The sequence below is a fragment of the Mytilus californianus genome, unplaced genomic scaffold (genome assembly GCF_021869535.1).
Source record: "Mytilus californianus isolate M0D057914Y unplaced genomic scaffold, xbMytCali1.0.p SCAF_9, whole genome shotgun sequence".
NCBI classification, from domain to species: Eukaryota; Metazoa; Mollusca; class Bivalvia; order Mytilida; family Mytilidae; genus Mytilus; species Mytilus californianus.
In genome coordinates this window covers 53310802-53327599 of record NW_026262745.1, presented here as the reverse complement: position 1 = coordinate 53327599, position 16798 = coordinate 53310802, and the positions used below count along the sequence as shown (strand labels likewise).

The 16798-nt window shown below is 33.3% G+C and overlaps 2 protein-coding genes across 3 annotated transcripts in view; one reads left to right on the top strand and one right to left on the bottom strand.

Moving 5' to 3' along the window:
• The window catches only part of LOC127714137 (galactose-3-O-sulfotransferase 2-like), an 85462-nt gene that overhangs the window by 20385 nt on the left and 48279 nt on the right, over nt 1-16798 (top strand). The gene's annotated exons all lie outside the window — the stretch shown is intronic.
• LOC127714138 (muscarinic acetylcholine receptor M5-like) lies at nt 7532-14176 on the bottom strand. Of its 2 annotated transcripts, none has more exons than XM_052220139.1 (2): nt 14078-14176; nt 7532-9017 (listed from the first exon to the last, which is right to left on the bottom strand). In XM_052220139.1, the coding sequence occupies exon 2, from the start codon at nt 9006-9008 to the stop codon at nt 7809-7811; it is 1200 nt and encodes a 399-aa protein (XP_052076099.1). In that variant the 5' UTR covers nt 9009-9017; nt 14078-14176; the 3' UTR covers nt 7532-7808. The 2 variants fall into 2 exon arrangements, with proteins under 2 accessions (XP_052076099.1, XP_052076098.1); XM_052220138.1 differs by lacking the exon at nt 14078-14176 and adding an exon at nt 10115-10213.

The following is a 16798-nucleotide window of genomic DNA, read 5'->3' as shown; positions in this document are numbered from 1 at the left end:
CAAATTTAGTCCCTGCTATGGTGTAATGAATAATTGACCATTGAAGCATATGATTATCCTGTATTGAACCCCATACAGTTAGTACTGCAGTGCAGGTATGACGTTTTCATGTACTATTGGTTAGTACAGTGAGTACATTTAAGTTCTGCCGCATTGGACTTTTCGATGGTATTCATTGGGTAATTTGTACATTATTTTCTATTGGCTCTGTCTTGCTATTTCACTTACGGTTTTCATTGTGAGGTTTATATTATTTGGAACTTTCTTTGAAGTTAGATGTTATTTGTACCTGACTATTATTCTGGACCTTTTTGGACATTTTTGACAAACATACCATATAGTGTCCTGGAATAATTGTATTAGTGTTTATGGCAGTGGATTTTGATAACTCAATCCCACATATTGAGTTACATTTTCCTGGTATATAATAAAGTATTTGAACCAGTTGGAGTCTATAATTAAAAGCCCTTATAAGACCCTATCACAAATGGCGCCCACGTAGGGACCAGGCTTGGCGACAGAAGCGACAACTTACGAATTCAGCAAATGGCAGATCGATCCATCTAACACTTACCATAGTGAATTGGAAGATTCCGGAAACCATTCATCTACACTTTCCGTAACCGAGTGCACTCAATTATATCGTTTATCCGTTGGATCTCGTACAGATGAAGAACAAACTTTATGCAGTGAATCTTATTATAATTGTATTGAATGAACTTTTGTGTGAATTTATTTAATGTGTGTGAAATAATTCTCTGGAAAATGTGCAGTACACGAAGATTTAAGGTAGGCCATTTCTTTATTATCAACTGTATTTAATTAGCTTACCTGTTTATACACAATGAAAACTGACCCAGCTTTGACTTACTACATCAAGGGGTATCGATGTCTTTAACATATTTAGAAAAAACAACTGTTTGCTTTTGAGACGCTAACCAAAATCTTTGCATTTCAATTCATGTAGTTACATACACTTTCTGAGCGTCATACAGCTGAGCTGTTCTTCATCTTCCGGTACCCTATATTATGTAGTAATTTAGTATCCAATACATAGTAAGTTCGTCAAAAAGTCAAAGTTTTCTTGCTGTTATCTACAGTTGATAGTAATAGTATAGGGATTGTTTCCCCGATTTTGATATACTTACGTATACATTTAAGGTAGAATTTGTGTATAGAAACAGATATATACAATTTTATGAAACCTAAGGTTATATATAGACATTAATTACATTGATTATATTGATACTTGAGAACTGTCACAGGGAATAGCGGTGTATAAAGAAAATATTTTTTTTTACTTGAATATTTGGAAATAATTACGCATGATTTACGAAGCGTAATAGTTGTACATATATAAGACATTGTATATAATTATTTTTTTTTCACATTTGTTCAGAGCATTTCATCGACCTGATTTGATTTTTTTAGACCATATCGTTTACGGTTGACTAGCTATAGGTATTGTCGTTATATAGGTCAGTGCGTAGGCGTAGTGTATTGGTTTATTGATTTATCTTTGATCAGGTGTTGATTTCAAGGTATCTAGTTTGGAGTATTACGTATTGCTAGTTCAGGTGCGTTTGACTTGACGGATAGTTCATAGTGCATATAGGATCTCGTTATTTGATTCACATATACATTATAGGGTAGGATAGCATATTATAGATCATAGACGTAGAGTAACTACACCTAGTACTCGTTCATTTATACATAAAAGGTGCCCGGAAAGAGTATACAGATACTAAAAACTATACAGAGTGAGCTTTATATAGCAGGTGCATACATTATATTAGATACATATTGCTCCTTTATATAGATAGTAGATAGCTATACTATTGATATATCAGGTAAAAGATTTATTTACATGTAGTTTATATTTGTACTATATAGATTTGACTTTATATCCGTGAACCGTACATCGAGATTTTGCCGATTTTTGCGATTCGGATTTTATACAGCGGACCGTTTTTTTTTATGCAAAGATGCGCTTGCAACTTGCAATGAATTAACGGATTGCATATAGAGTTCTATCGATTTTAATTATCGATTAATCTTTATTTGATTAACTAATCGCTGATTAGTATATAGTATATTAGCCAATTATTTGGCCTAGTTAGTTTTTTTTCCAGCTTATTTGTATCATGGCCACGGAAGGCAAGGAATCTGATATAGAATTATCCGTCGAAGAACTAGAACACATCGCTGCAGCTTTTAAGGAGATGGGAGTCAAACCAAAAGCGGACAGCGCTTCCGATTTCAAGCATTGGTTCCAAGGAACTCTCAAACAACCAATTAAGACCGAACCAGTTCCACCTAAAGCAGCAGCATCAATTGAAACCCAATCAAAAGGGTACCAGAGCCGATACATTCCACGAATAGTTCCGTTCTCAGGCAGTGACAAAGATGAATCTTACGACCTATGGAAGTATGAAATAGAATGTTTGCAACAGGAAAAATACGACGAAGATGTTATACTACAAAGCATGCGAAGATCGTTTAAAGGCGAGGCAGGAAAAGTTGCGATGCGCCTAGGATCCAAAGCATCTGTAAAAGATATCATGGAAAAGATGGAAAGTATATTTGGCACAGTAGATCACGGAGAACAACTTTTGGCTAAATTTCACAGTGCACGTCAAGAGGAGGGCGAAGATGTTTCCGCTTGGGGATGTAGGCTCGAAGATATGTTGAGTAAGGTAGTACATAAGAAAGGAATAACACCGCAAGAATCAGAAGAAAAACTTCGCACCCGTTTCTGGTATGGGCTTCGCAAGGAACTTAAAGACATTAGTGGATATAAGTTTGATAATATAACCGATTTTGATCAGCTTAGAGTAGTGATGAGGGAAATAGAGCAAGACCAGCTACCGAACAATAAAAAGACCGCACACATTAAGATGGCACAATCTGAAGGCGAATATACAGAGCTAAAGTCTATGATGCAACAAATGAATAAAGATATTGGTGAGTTGAAGAGACACACCCAAGAACAATCACAACGACAAGATGAAACTCGTACCGAAGGCCAATATCAGCAAAGTACACATAACAACTGGAATACACAGTACCGAGGTCGGGGACACCGTGGACGTGGACAAGGAAATAGAAACTACAGACCGTACTGGGACAATACACAAAACACACCATTACAAGCGGCAGAAACCCAACAACAAACACGACGTAGAAACACCGACCCCATTATTTGCTATAAATGTGGACAAGAAGGACACTTTGCGTATGGATGCGCAGTTAGGACCGATCATTTACGTTCTTTAAACGACAACAGGTCTATGTCAAGGGACGGACATTAGGCTCGGAACAACAATGTCCCAAAAGGCAACAGAATATTGAATTGGTAGGATCCTCAAACGAAACAACAATTTTTATTAACGGCATTGAATCACAAGCACTTTTGGATACCGGCTCAACAGTCTCGACGATCTCTGAATCATTTTACCGTTTAAATCTACAGACAGTTCCACTGGAACCATTGACAAGCTTTCTACATATAGAGTGCGCCGATGGACAATCACTTCCGTACTTAGGATTTATTGAAGCAACCATTAAAATTAAAGATGTCAACGGAAACCAATATCAAGGACTATTTCTTGTCGTTCCTGATAGTACATACAACTATAAAGTACCCGTTTTAATTGGAACCAACGTTTTGTCAATTGTATTAGAGGATATCCGTCATACTCACGGAGATAGATTTCTGCAGACAGCTAATCTTCATACTGAATGGTATATGACATTTAGGACAATGACACTTCGAGAGAGAGAACTTCAGAAGAATGGCAATCGTTTATGCATCGTTAAATCAGCAGAGCATACAACTGTTATGATACAACCTAACGGGTCAGTCGTATTACAGGGGTACATGGACAAGCAGATACCGTACAAACCGACTTGTGCTCTATTGCAACACACGAAGGGGTCTGATTTACCTGCAGATTTAGATATCACACCAGGCTTAGTCAATTACAGACATGAATATAGAGATACCATACCAGTACACATAACTAATGTTACGACCAGAACTGTTAATATACAACCCAGGGCAATCGTATGCGAACTGCAACCAGTAACCATAGCTGACGTTAAACCGGAAGTGGATGTAATTGATATCAGTGCAGACCTTTATGACAAATTAGAAATGCCAACTGAGTTATCAGAAGTTGAACTGAATAAAGTCAAACAACTTATTACTGCATACGAAGATATTTTTTCAAAGGGCGATACCGATATAGGCTACACATCGATAGTACGACATCGCATTGATTTAGTCGACGATACATCTTTTAAACAGCGTCACCGCCGCATACCACCATCTATGTTCGATGAAGTGAAAGACCATCTACAACAGTTACTTGCAGCTGGAGTTATTCGAAAGTTCCACTCTCCATTTTCATCAAACGTTGTTCTAGTCCGGAAGAAAGAAGGCTCACTGCGCATGTGCGTGGACTATCGTACTTTAAATGAAAAGACAATTAAAGACGCATACGCACTTCCGAGAATAGAGGAAATCTTAGACGCACTGGGCGGAAATAAGTATTATACATGTTTAGATATGAAGTCAGGATATCACCAAATCGAGATTGAGGAATCACACAAAGAGAGGACTGCATTTACCGTTGGCCCATTGGGGTTTTATGAATACATCAGAATGCCTTTTGGACTAGCTAATAGTCCTGCAACATACCAGCGCTTAATGGAAGAAATATTAGGAGATTTGCATCTGAAAATATGTTTCATATATCTGGATGATCTTATTATCTTTGCAAAGTCGTATGAGGAACATTTAGAAAGATTAGAACTTATTTTTCAAAGACTACGGGAATCAGGATTGAAATTGTCTCCGAAGAAATGTCAACTTTTCCGAACCAGAGTCAAATACGTCGGACACATTGTTTCTGAAGACGGTATAGAACCCGATCCTGACAAGATTGAAAAGATAGAAAATTGGCCACGCCCCACAACACCGGAAGACGTTCGCAAATTCCTTGGTTTTGCCGGGTACTATCGCAAATTCATACAGGATTTTTCCAAGATTGCAAGACCGTTAACGGACATTATGCCAGCACCACAAATGTCAAAAAGGAAAACTAAGCGTCAAGGAGCACCACCATCATGGCACTGGGGTGACAAAGAGGAACATGCTTTCCAAGAATTGAAACAACGACTATCTACACCGCCAGTTCTAGGATATCCTGATTATTCAAAACCGTTTGAAATACATACCGACGCGTGTGGCACAGGACTAGGAGCCATACTTTACCAAGAACAGAATGGAAAGAAACACGTTATATCATATGCCAGCAGAGGACTATCAAAATCTGAACGAAATTATCCAGCACACAAACTTGAATTTTTGGCACTCAAATGGGCAGTTACTGAAAAGTTTAAGGATTACTTGTATGGAAGCTGTTTTACAGTCGTCACCGATAATAACCCACTAACTTATGTACTATCAACAGCAAAACTAGACGCTACAGGGCATAGATGGGTTGCAGCTCTAGCTACATTTGATTTCGACATAATTTACAGAAGTGGTAAACAAAACACTGATGCAGACGCACTTTCACGACTACCAGAATCAACACAACAAAAAATGTCAATAAAAAGCGAATCAATTAAAGCCATTTGCGATGCTATTCAACCTGTACCATACATCAACTGCTTATCTGGAACACCTGAGAAAGAACCAGAAGCCACAGAACTGAACTCTTACTGTAATATTGACATACGAAAAGTCCAATGCGGCAGAACTTAAATGTACTCACTGTACTAACCAATAGTACATGAAAACGTCATACCTGCACTGCAGTACTAACTGTATGGGGTTCAATACAGGATAATCATATGCTTCAATGGTCAATTATTCATTACACCATAGCAGGGACTAAATTTGGAAAACGGAAAGCTATAGCGTAATGAGTTCAGAAAATGTCTTCAAAATATTTTAACAACTTTAGATCAAATTAAATATTTTTATAGTTTATTGAAATAATTCGCTGAAATGGAAAATTGGTTAAGTTATAAAATATACAAAGTAAAATATAAAAAGAATACTATAAATCGCTGCCATTTTGAAGAATTACGTATATGTGGCAGCGATTTATAGTATTCTTTTTATATTTTACTTTGTATATTTTATAACTTAACCAATTTTCCATTTCAGCGAATTATTTCAATAAACTATAAAAATATTTAATTTGATCTAAAGTTGTTAAAATATTTTGAAGACATTTTCTGAACTCATTACGCTATAGCTTTCCGTTTTCCAAATTTAGTCCCTGCTATGGTGTAATGAATAATTGACCATTGAAGCATATGATTATCCTGTATTGAACCCCATACAGTTAGTACTGCAGTGCAGGTATGACGTTTTCATGTACTATTGGTTAGTACAGTGAGTACAATTAAGTTCTGCCGCATTGGACTTTTCGATGGTATTCATTGGGTAATTTGTACATTATTTTCTATTGGCTCTGTCTTGCTATTTCACTTACGGTTTTCATTGTGAGGTTTATATTATTTGGAACTTTCTTTGAAGTTAGATGTTATTTGTACCTGACTATTATTCTGGACCTTTTTGGACATTTTTGACAAACATACCATATAGTGTCCTGGAATAATTGTATTAGTGTTTATGGCAGTGGATTTTGATAACTCAATCCCACATATTGAGTTACATTTTCCTGGTATATAATAAAGTATTTGAACCAGTTGGAGTCTATAATTAAAAGCCCTTATAAGACCCTATCACATATATTCAACGAACTTTTATATTGCTTAAACCCTTGCAACACAAGTATTTCTATTGCAAGCTTCATGTGTTAAAAACTGTTTGGACTTCTGTTTAACGGAAAAAGGTGTTGTAATTCATGACAGAAAATAGCTATACGCACTTAACAAAACTCAAAACAAAGGAACAGATTTTTATTGCAGTTCTCCATCTCTATAAGTCAGAGTGAGACAATCCAAGATGTTATTTCAATTAGATCAAACGCGATCTACAAATGTAATAACGGGTCAGTGACGTTTCTACAAGTAAAAACATTAAACAACGAAAGCACATTTATAGCAAATACCGAATATAAGCTTCTTTATTGTCTCTCAAATATTTATACACAAAAACTGAACTAGAGATGAAATTTCTTTTTTATTTATATTTCTTTTCCTGTCCCTCAAGTGTGACAGAGTACAAGTTGAGCATTTACTCATAAAAACTTAATGATAGTAATTTATAAAAACATAAAAACATATGTAATCATTAAAATGATAGGAATGCGTATAAATATGTTATCTTTTTTTAGACATGAACTTTTCTTTTTATTTATGCGTGTTACACAGAGACAGTACAAGTGTATCATTAAGAAATGATAGTTTATGAAAATATAAAAAATGTAAACATTCATATGATTTAAAAGAACCCATGCAAACATGTTAATTGTTTTTCATAATATCAACTCATAAATATGTATACCATAACTTACTTGTAAACAATTTAAAATATAAACATACAATGTATTAGATGCTATATGTACAATAGTTTCACAAAGTATTGAATGGTACGACTATGATTTGTTGTTGGTAACTGAGGGAAAAGAGTACATCGACGAAGACAATTATACAAAACGTATTCAATGATTACATTCACAGTCTAAAGAAAATATAAAGACTAGTGTACAATGGCGCTATTATGATTGAACATTAATCCAAGTCAAAGGTTGGCGGTTCTCTTTGGGCACAATCTAAATATAATTGAACATTAATCCAATGATTAAATCAAAGCGCGCGTTACATTAAACAATTACTGGTCCTTCGCCTATATACTTTTGTCTTCTACCACATGACAAGAAGTATTTGAAATTTGACCGGAACCTGTTACAGTTATAAGCATATAAAAATGGATTTATTGCCGATTTAAACCATAACAACCACGTACATGTTTCAAAAAGCGGTACACTTACACATGTTCTACAAAATGAATATATGACTATAGCAACAGCATAAGGAAGCCATGCACATACATACACAACTGTCAATATTGCGAGGGATTTAGCAGCCTTTTTACCATTACGTGTGTGGAATATTTCTTTGGAACGTAGGCTGTTCCTTCGATGCAAATGATGAACAAAATTAACACTACCTGCGTAAACATCATTGATTGACGCAGATCTAGACAAAGTCGAGTCTCGGCTGTTTGAAAGAGAAGATAAATTACTTAGCTGTGCTCTTCTTGAAAGTAATTTTCGTATTTCCCAAAATATTATTGTATTTAATATAGTCAATATTACAAACGGAATTGGAAATGCTACTATTGCAACAGCTACCGTATATGCATAATTATTTCGATACTGTACTTCACAGTCATCTAAAGGTACAGAATTCTCTCCTGTCCAAATGTCCCAAAACAGAGTCGCAGGACCATTTAAAACTAATGCAATAATCCAAGCGGCACCACTTCGTATGTAAGCATTCCTCCTGGTCTGATCTTTATAATTCCTTGACCAGTGTTTAAGGAGAATATAACGGTCAAAGCTTATTAGAATCATAACTTCTAATGATACAGACGTGAATATTAAATCCAGTAACAAATACGCCTTGCAGAACTGATATCCGAATATCCAAACGCTATCATTTAGAGTATACGCTAGGTATATCGGCATGCTAATAGTCCCGATCAGGAAATCTGCAATAGCGAGATTCAGAATGTAAATGTTGATTGATTCATGTAATTTTTTGTCTCGTATAAACGAGATTATCGTAAGTATATTTCCTATTAATGTAATCACTATAACAGGAACTATCACTATACCGGCTATTACTAGAAGTTCCCGCGATGCTGTGTATCTATTCTCCAATGCTGCATTACTAGTATTGTATGTAGTAATGTTGGCATACATCGTCTTTTCCAGAGAAAAAGTAGTTACACGTTGTTTACTAGAGTAATCCGTGATGTGTACCATTGTGAATAATAATCCGGAAGAGTTTTCACTCATCCCTTTTCTCTGAAAAAGAAGATTGAAACAAATTACTCATGTATACACGCAAGTGATAGTTTGAGAATTGTTCTAGGATGTTGATGATGGATGTTCCCTTTTAAATTTGCATCGCCTACAAAAGACATCTGTTAACTGCATGTTGTGTATTCCCTCAAAAAGAAGTCGAGATTTAATTACCTTTGACCCTTTAAAGTGTTTTAAATTTTGACATTTATTCAATAATACGACGATGTAACATCGACTTTTATTTACATTTCTCGTTGTAAATATCCAAATTTATCATTTTATCCACATATTGTTTTTCAAATCCTTTCAAGCAGTGTCGTGATAAGATTTAATTATCCATGGTTTTAAAAAAAAGACATGAATTATTGTCATTTGTTCTTGTCTTTTAAGGTAAATAATGTGAATTAATCAAACTTTAGAGAAGATAAATACCGTCGAAGTCTCTATACACTGGTATTTAATCTGTAGAACGTTATGACATAAAAAGATCGCGCTATTAATTATGTTTCTTGTCTGTTTTTAAAACGAGTTCCTTCATAGCAAGGATGTAGTTGTATCATTCAGTATGGAACACATACGAAACTGTTCAATATCTGTACCGTCAAAGACTTTAGTAGCGCTAAAAAATATCTTTCAAGGTCAGACGTCGGGACTGTCATCATGCAGTCATGCGTGGACGGGTACACTGTAAACCTGGGTTAAAGAAGATTCGCGTGAATAAGATTTAAAATATATTTTTATCTGTGTATCTTCGAAGCTTATTATGTTTCTGTAAATAATTGACACAAACGTACGAGTTATTTGAAGAGTCGTGTCATTGAATTTCAACTTGAGCGAGATCTAGTGTTGATAGGGTAAACGTGTTTAATCTGCTCTGCATGCATAACCTGCCGTGCGAATCTAATTGCTTCCTAGTTTGTATTTTTTTCATTTTAAAAAATGTTGTTTTTGTTTTTTATTTTTTCTTGGTTAACCATCCCGAGCTTGCAATAACTGATGCCAAGTCATTTTAAAATAACTGCTATTTCATAATTCTGCTTTGAAACATGTCAAGTACATGTTAGTAAAAGAATAACAAGAATAACAGCTTATCTTACCTGACCTCTTTATGTTATCCATTAGAAAGTATATTTATGCGGAAACATTGTATTACATTTCAACGTTTTAAAAATTTCTTCAGATAAAAATGAAGTCTTTTCTCTTGTGCATGATGATGACACGTAATATTGTCAAGAAAGGTAAAGATGGATACATAATATGTGTATGTTAATATCCTTGAACAGCAATACAGTTACTCTACTTACATTGTACTTATAAAAAAAAATATGTAACAATATTAAGAGGCTCCAGATTTATATAACAGAGGAGTACAAAGATAGGCTTTGTCTGAGATACAGTAGTCTTATAAGCTTATTAAATAAACAGAATTTGGTAAAATTGATTTACAATATTTTTAATACTTTTTAATCTCTAAATGTTATCAATGAATGGAGATGTTTGATATGAATTGTAAACATTTATATGCTACACCAGTTAACTTCTTACAATAATACCTTCTTAACATGTATATTAATTGTTTTAATTGTTCTCATTTATCTTTTTATGTGTAATTGCACACACATCCCTTTCTCTAAGTCAGGTCTTAAAGTACGTAAATGCAAATATATGAAATTCATTTATTAGTCACCAACCCTTTCCTTCTGTGCCAAAAAAAATATGTATACTATAAAGCTAATAGAAATACCCGTTTTAGACTCAATTGCATAAAATGTATACTCGTTCGTCAATCAATTTTATATTTGGAAGCATAGGAAGATGCAGTAAAAATTATATAGAATCATATAGTATAAAAATTTATAAAAAAACAGCTTTTCGAGTTCGCCGCCTCCCCCCCCCCCAAAAAAAAAAACAAAAAAAAAACCGATGCACATATCTCATGGTTTCAAAGGCAATAACTCAAAAACATTTGTGGTTCTTGTAATGTTTTTCCAAACATATCCTAAAAAAAGTAAGCATGCGATCACAAATAATATTGTTTTCCCATATAATATATATATATATATATATATTTCCATGGGGCAACACTTTTTTAAAAGTTTTAGGTTGGTACTGATTATCGAACTCATAGAAGGACTTGCAAATGTTAACCTCTGGTATAGATTTAATATAAATACGACAAGATTTTAAGTTGTTTTGAGAGTGCTTACAATGCATGCAATGTTCAACATGAATTACATTTCAAAGAGACATAATTCCTGCGTGACTACAATGTAACACTGATGTTACTCGTCAAGACATTATTAACATAAACCTTTGAATATGAAATCTTGAGAGCTAACAATAAATAAAATTTTCCAAGGGACATAACTATATTAAAATATTTGATCAGTACTGATTTTAGATGTTGTTCCAAACAATTCTGATATAAATCTTTAATATCAATATCATAACCATTTGACATGAAATGTAAGCTTGAGAGCATTTCAATGTCATATTTGACACAATTAACATTTCCAAGTGACATAACTTCTGTAAAAATAATTGATCAGTGTTGCCTTACAAACTTGTTTCAGACATAGCCAAATAAACCTTAAATATAAACAATACTACAAGACTACCCATTTTCAAAGGGTATACATAACTCCTTTGAAACATGTACTGATTTGCGATCTTGTCCGAGACATTGTTGATACAAACCTCATTGCACAGAGAAAAAATCAAATACCCCATACTAATGTATTTTCTACGTATACAGAAAGCTGCATATTCCTTCAGTAAGAAAGTTCGTGTTGTTTGAAAGCGCAATGTCTTTACTTAAAAAAAAATATACTATGATAATATACTTATGATATTAATAATTTATAATCGATGCCGGTTTAAACAATAATGAACCCTGGCCAGCTATAAAGAAAACCGTCAAAAATCAAACCTAGGGCCACCTTTTAAAATTTTTTGTTTGATGTTGCATACCCATGCATTGTAGGATTGGGTAGGTAGATAGTTTTTTTTTTTTTTTTTTTTTTGCTAACAACACAAGTTACGTGTTGTAGACAAACAAACAAACAAAAAACGACGTCAGAGCAGGAAAAACTCTTTAAAAAAATTTGAACACGATATGTACAAAAATCCGAGGAGGGCTGCTTTTTAGGTGTGTCGTTAGGCAACATCAAACAATCTAAATTTATTTTTTGGCCTAGCAGAGTTAAAAGTTTAAAACTAACTGAAGTTAGAAGAAGTGCAGAAGTATTCCCCATTCCCATAGCTCGACATAATTGGCCCAATAATCATACCAAATCTTCTTATTTTAAATTTATAGTAATACATGTACCGTCTACGTCGACAGAAAAAGGTTCTACAGCTACCGTCAGGCCACCCATATATCATGTACAATTTTTCTCGTGCTTATATATATTAAATATTTACCACTGGACGTTAAACAGACAGGATGATCCATCATCACCATTACACAAAAGATAAACATACTTAGTAGGAACTGAAGGGTAGAAGCAATATAACGAAAAAATTCATGAAATGTCATTCAAATTATTAAATGAAAATTAAGTCAATCATACGTACGATAGTGGACATTTGGATAAATGACAGTGTTAGTACTTATATACTGCACGTTTGTCCTTAATGTAAACAGAATAGTAAAAACATAAAATATGGTTCGTTTGTACCTTCAATTGCAAAAAGGAAATCACTCCAGTCCAAAATCATCCCTATAATTTAAATTTCACACAAAGTTAAAAGCTGATGATAAAAGGAAGTACATTCAGTGCACATATACGTGAACTCGTGCTGACCCCGCAAGATAATTAACCAATTAGAAAGATGTAATCCAATCATGCACTGGTTAGTTAACTTTCTCTATACGTGAAAACAGATTAACTTATTTGTTCCTTTACTTTTTTTTTGTTTTTTGTTTTTTGTTTTTTGTTTTTTTTGTTTTTTGTTTTTTGGCTGTTCATGTACTGATTTTGTGTCATGGATAGATACCCCATATCCTTTGTTTTTCTAATAACTTATTTCAACGATATATCTTTTAATTAAGTTTGACAAATATGACCTACTGACCAGTACTTAGACCTAAAAAATGAACGGTATAAATAGCTCCCTCTTTATATTAGCCTTAGCAATACACAATACAGAATTAATCTTCCTGCTGTCTTAAATGATTTCATTAAGATGTTCACTTATCAAATACAATTGGTTTTCTTGGCGACTCTTTTTCTTATGTTGGAAAATAAGACCATGTATTATAAAGTTGATACAAATACCAGCTATAGACTCTATTGTACAAAATGTACACTCGTTCGTTAAACAATTTTGCATTTGGAAGCAATGGATAATGCAGTAAAACTATATAAATTAAAGATGCGCGTTCCGTTTTACATATAATATCTGGTTCTATTGAAGAGGCAAAACTCCGGTAAAAAAGTGGATTGGTGCTGATAAAAATTTCAGAAAAATCCGACAAGAGTGTGAGAATGCTTATAATGTATGCAATGTTTAACATAAATTACGCTTCAAAAGACCATAACTCCTGTACTGTAAAAATAAATGATAAGCGCTGATATTCAAATATGTTTAAGACATAGCCGTTATAAATCTATGATAAAAATGTCTTAACAATCCTACAAGAAATCCTACACGGACGGACGGACACCCAGTATTTCAGTGTCCCCTGTAACCCGTTGCACGGTTTGACAAAACAAACGTCCTATTCTATAATGCAATTCCTTCTCTACAGAAAACTGCATATTACTTTATTAAGAAAGTTATTTTCAAGTTGATGGATAGCGAAAAGTCTTTACACAACAAAGTTGTACTATGATAATAATTTATAATCACGATGTAAGATATTAGAAACCCAGCTGTAAAGAAACACATAAAAACATAATTTTTGCTCCAAACAGAGTTATAGGTTTAACACTCCTTTTTTTTCTTGGTTAACCATCCCACAATAACTGATGCCAAGTCAATTTAAAATAACTGCTATTTCCTAATTCTGCTTTGAGGCAAGTACATGTTAGTAAAAGTATAACAGCTTATCTTACCTGACCTCTTTATGTTATCCATTAGAAAGTATATTTATGCGGAAACATTGTATTACATTTCAACGTTTTAAAAATTTCTTCAGATAAAAATGAAGTCTTTTCTCTTGTGCATGATGATGACACGTAATATTGTCAAGAAAGGTAAAGATGGATACATAATATGTGTATGTTAACATTCTTGAACAGCAATACAGTTACTCTACTTACATTGTACTTATAAAAAAAAAATATGTAACAAGATTAAGAGGCTCCAGATTTATATAACAGAAGAGTACAAAGATAGACTTTGTCTGAGATACAGTAGTCTTATAAGCTTATTAAATAAACAGAATTTGGTAAAATTGATTTACAATATTTTTAATACTTTTTAATCTCTAAATGTTATCAATGAATGGAGATGTTTGATATGAATTGTAAACATTTATATGCTACACCAGTTAACTTCTTACAATAATACCTTCTTAACATGTATATTAATTGTTTTAATTGTTCTCATTTATCTTTTTATGTGTAATTGCACACACATCCCTTTCTCTAAGTCAGGTCTTAAAGTACGTAAATGCAAATATATGAAATTCATTTATTAGTCACCAACCCTTTCCTTCTGTGCAAAAAAAAATATGTATACTATAAAGCTAATAGAAATACCCGTTTTAGACTCAATTGCATAAAATGATTACTCGTTCGTCAATCAATTTTATATTTGGAAGCATAGGAAGATGCAGTAAAAATTATATAGAATCATTTAGTATAATAATAAATAAAAAAGCGGAATTTCGTGTTCGCCGCCTCCCCCTCCACACCAGCCCCCCCCCCCCCCCCCAAAAAAAAAAAACAAACAAAAAAACGAAAAAAAAACCGATGCACATATCTCATGGTTCCAAAGGCAATAACTCAAAAACACTTTCTTGGGTTTCTTGTATTTTTTTTGCAAAAAATATCCTAAAAAAAGTAGGCATGTGATCGCAAACAATGAGGTCAATACGTTATATATGGACCTGTTCAGATTATATTGACCGAGGACGAAGTCCGAGTGTCAATATAATCTAACAGGTCCATATATAACGTATTGACTGAGTGAAAGTCCTAAATTTATATATTACATATGTAAATAATGTATTAGAAAAATGGACTTTAATGTTCTTTATGTGTTTAAAATTTTATTTTGTAAGATTTTTAACATGCTATTGAAAATATTAATAAATAAGATTAACTTGTTTTATTGTAAAAAAAAACACAACATCTTTTTTTCCTGCTTAGAAAAAATAAGAAAGATAAATGGAACTCATTTCAGTTTACTTGCAAATTTTCTTTTCCTACTCTGCGGCGCTTCCACCATGATTGTTATGTGTGACATCACATATTTTTAATATTGACCGTCAATATACGTATAAATAAAAACATAGCGTCAATATACTTAAAAATTGAAACAGGGCTTCAGATACATGAAATATTCTATGAAATACGTGATCGAAATATCCAATGAAAACAGGAGAATGCTACTCCATATGTAATATATATCTTAATATATATTTCCAAAGGGCAACACCTTTTTAAAAGTAGTAGGTTGGTACTGATTATCGAACTCATAGAAGGCCTTGCAGATATTAACCTCTGGTATAAATTTAATAAAAATCCGACAAGATTATAAGTTGTTTTGAGAGTGCTTACAATGCATGCAATGTTCAACATGAATTACATTTCAAAGAGACATAATTCCTGTAAAAATACGTGACTAACACTGATTTTCGAACTCGTCAAGACATAATTAACATAAACCTTTGAATATGAAATCTTGAGAGCTAACAATAAATAAAATTTTCTAAGGGACATAACTATATTAAAATATTTGATCAGTCCTGATTTTTGATGTTGTTCCAAACATTTCTGATATTAATCTTTAATATCAATGTCATAACCATTTGACATGAAATGTAAGCTTGAGAGCAATTCAATGTCATATTTGACACAATTAACATTTCCAAGTGACATAACTTCTGTAAAAATAATTGATCAGTGGTGCCTTACAAACCTGTCTCAGACATAGCCAAATAAACCTTAAATATAAACAATACTTAGTCTACTAGACTACCCATTTTCAAAGGGAATACATAACTCCTTTGAAACATGTACTGATTTGCGATCTTGTCCGAGACATTGTTGATATAAACCCCGTTGCACAGAGGAAAAATCAAATATCCCACACTAATGTATTTTCTACATCTACAGAAAGCTGCATATTCCTTCAGTAGAAAGTTCGTGTTGATTGAAAGCGCAACGTCTTTACTTTAAATAATGTACTATGATAATTACTAATGATATTAATAATTTATAATTAATGCCGGTTTAAACAATAATAAACCCTGGCCAGCTATAAAGACACCCGTCAAAATCAAACCTAGGGCCACCTTTTAAAAATTTTAGTTTGATGTTGCATACCCATGCATTGTAGGATTAGGTAGGTAGGAAGGGTTTTTTTGCCAACAACATAAGTTACGTGTTCTAGACAAAAAAACAAAAAACGATTCAGAGCAGGAAAAAATCTTTAAAAAAAATTTGAACACGATACATGTGCACGATACATGTGTACGATACATGTGTATGTGTCATAAAATTTTCCGAGGAGGGCTGCTTTTTAGGTGTATAGTTAGGCAACATCAAACAATCTAAATTTATTTTTTGGCCTAGCAGAGTTAAAAGTTTAAAACTAACCTATGCAGA

Excerpts from the sequence above, each read along its gene's own strand:
- LOC127714138 (XM_052220139.1), bottom strand. The coding sequence starts at position 9,008 with ATGAGTGAAAACTCTTCCGGATTATTATTCACAATGGTACACATCACG.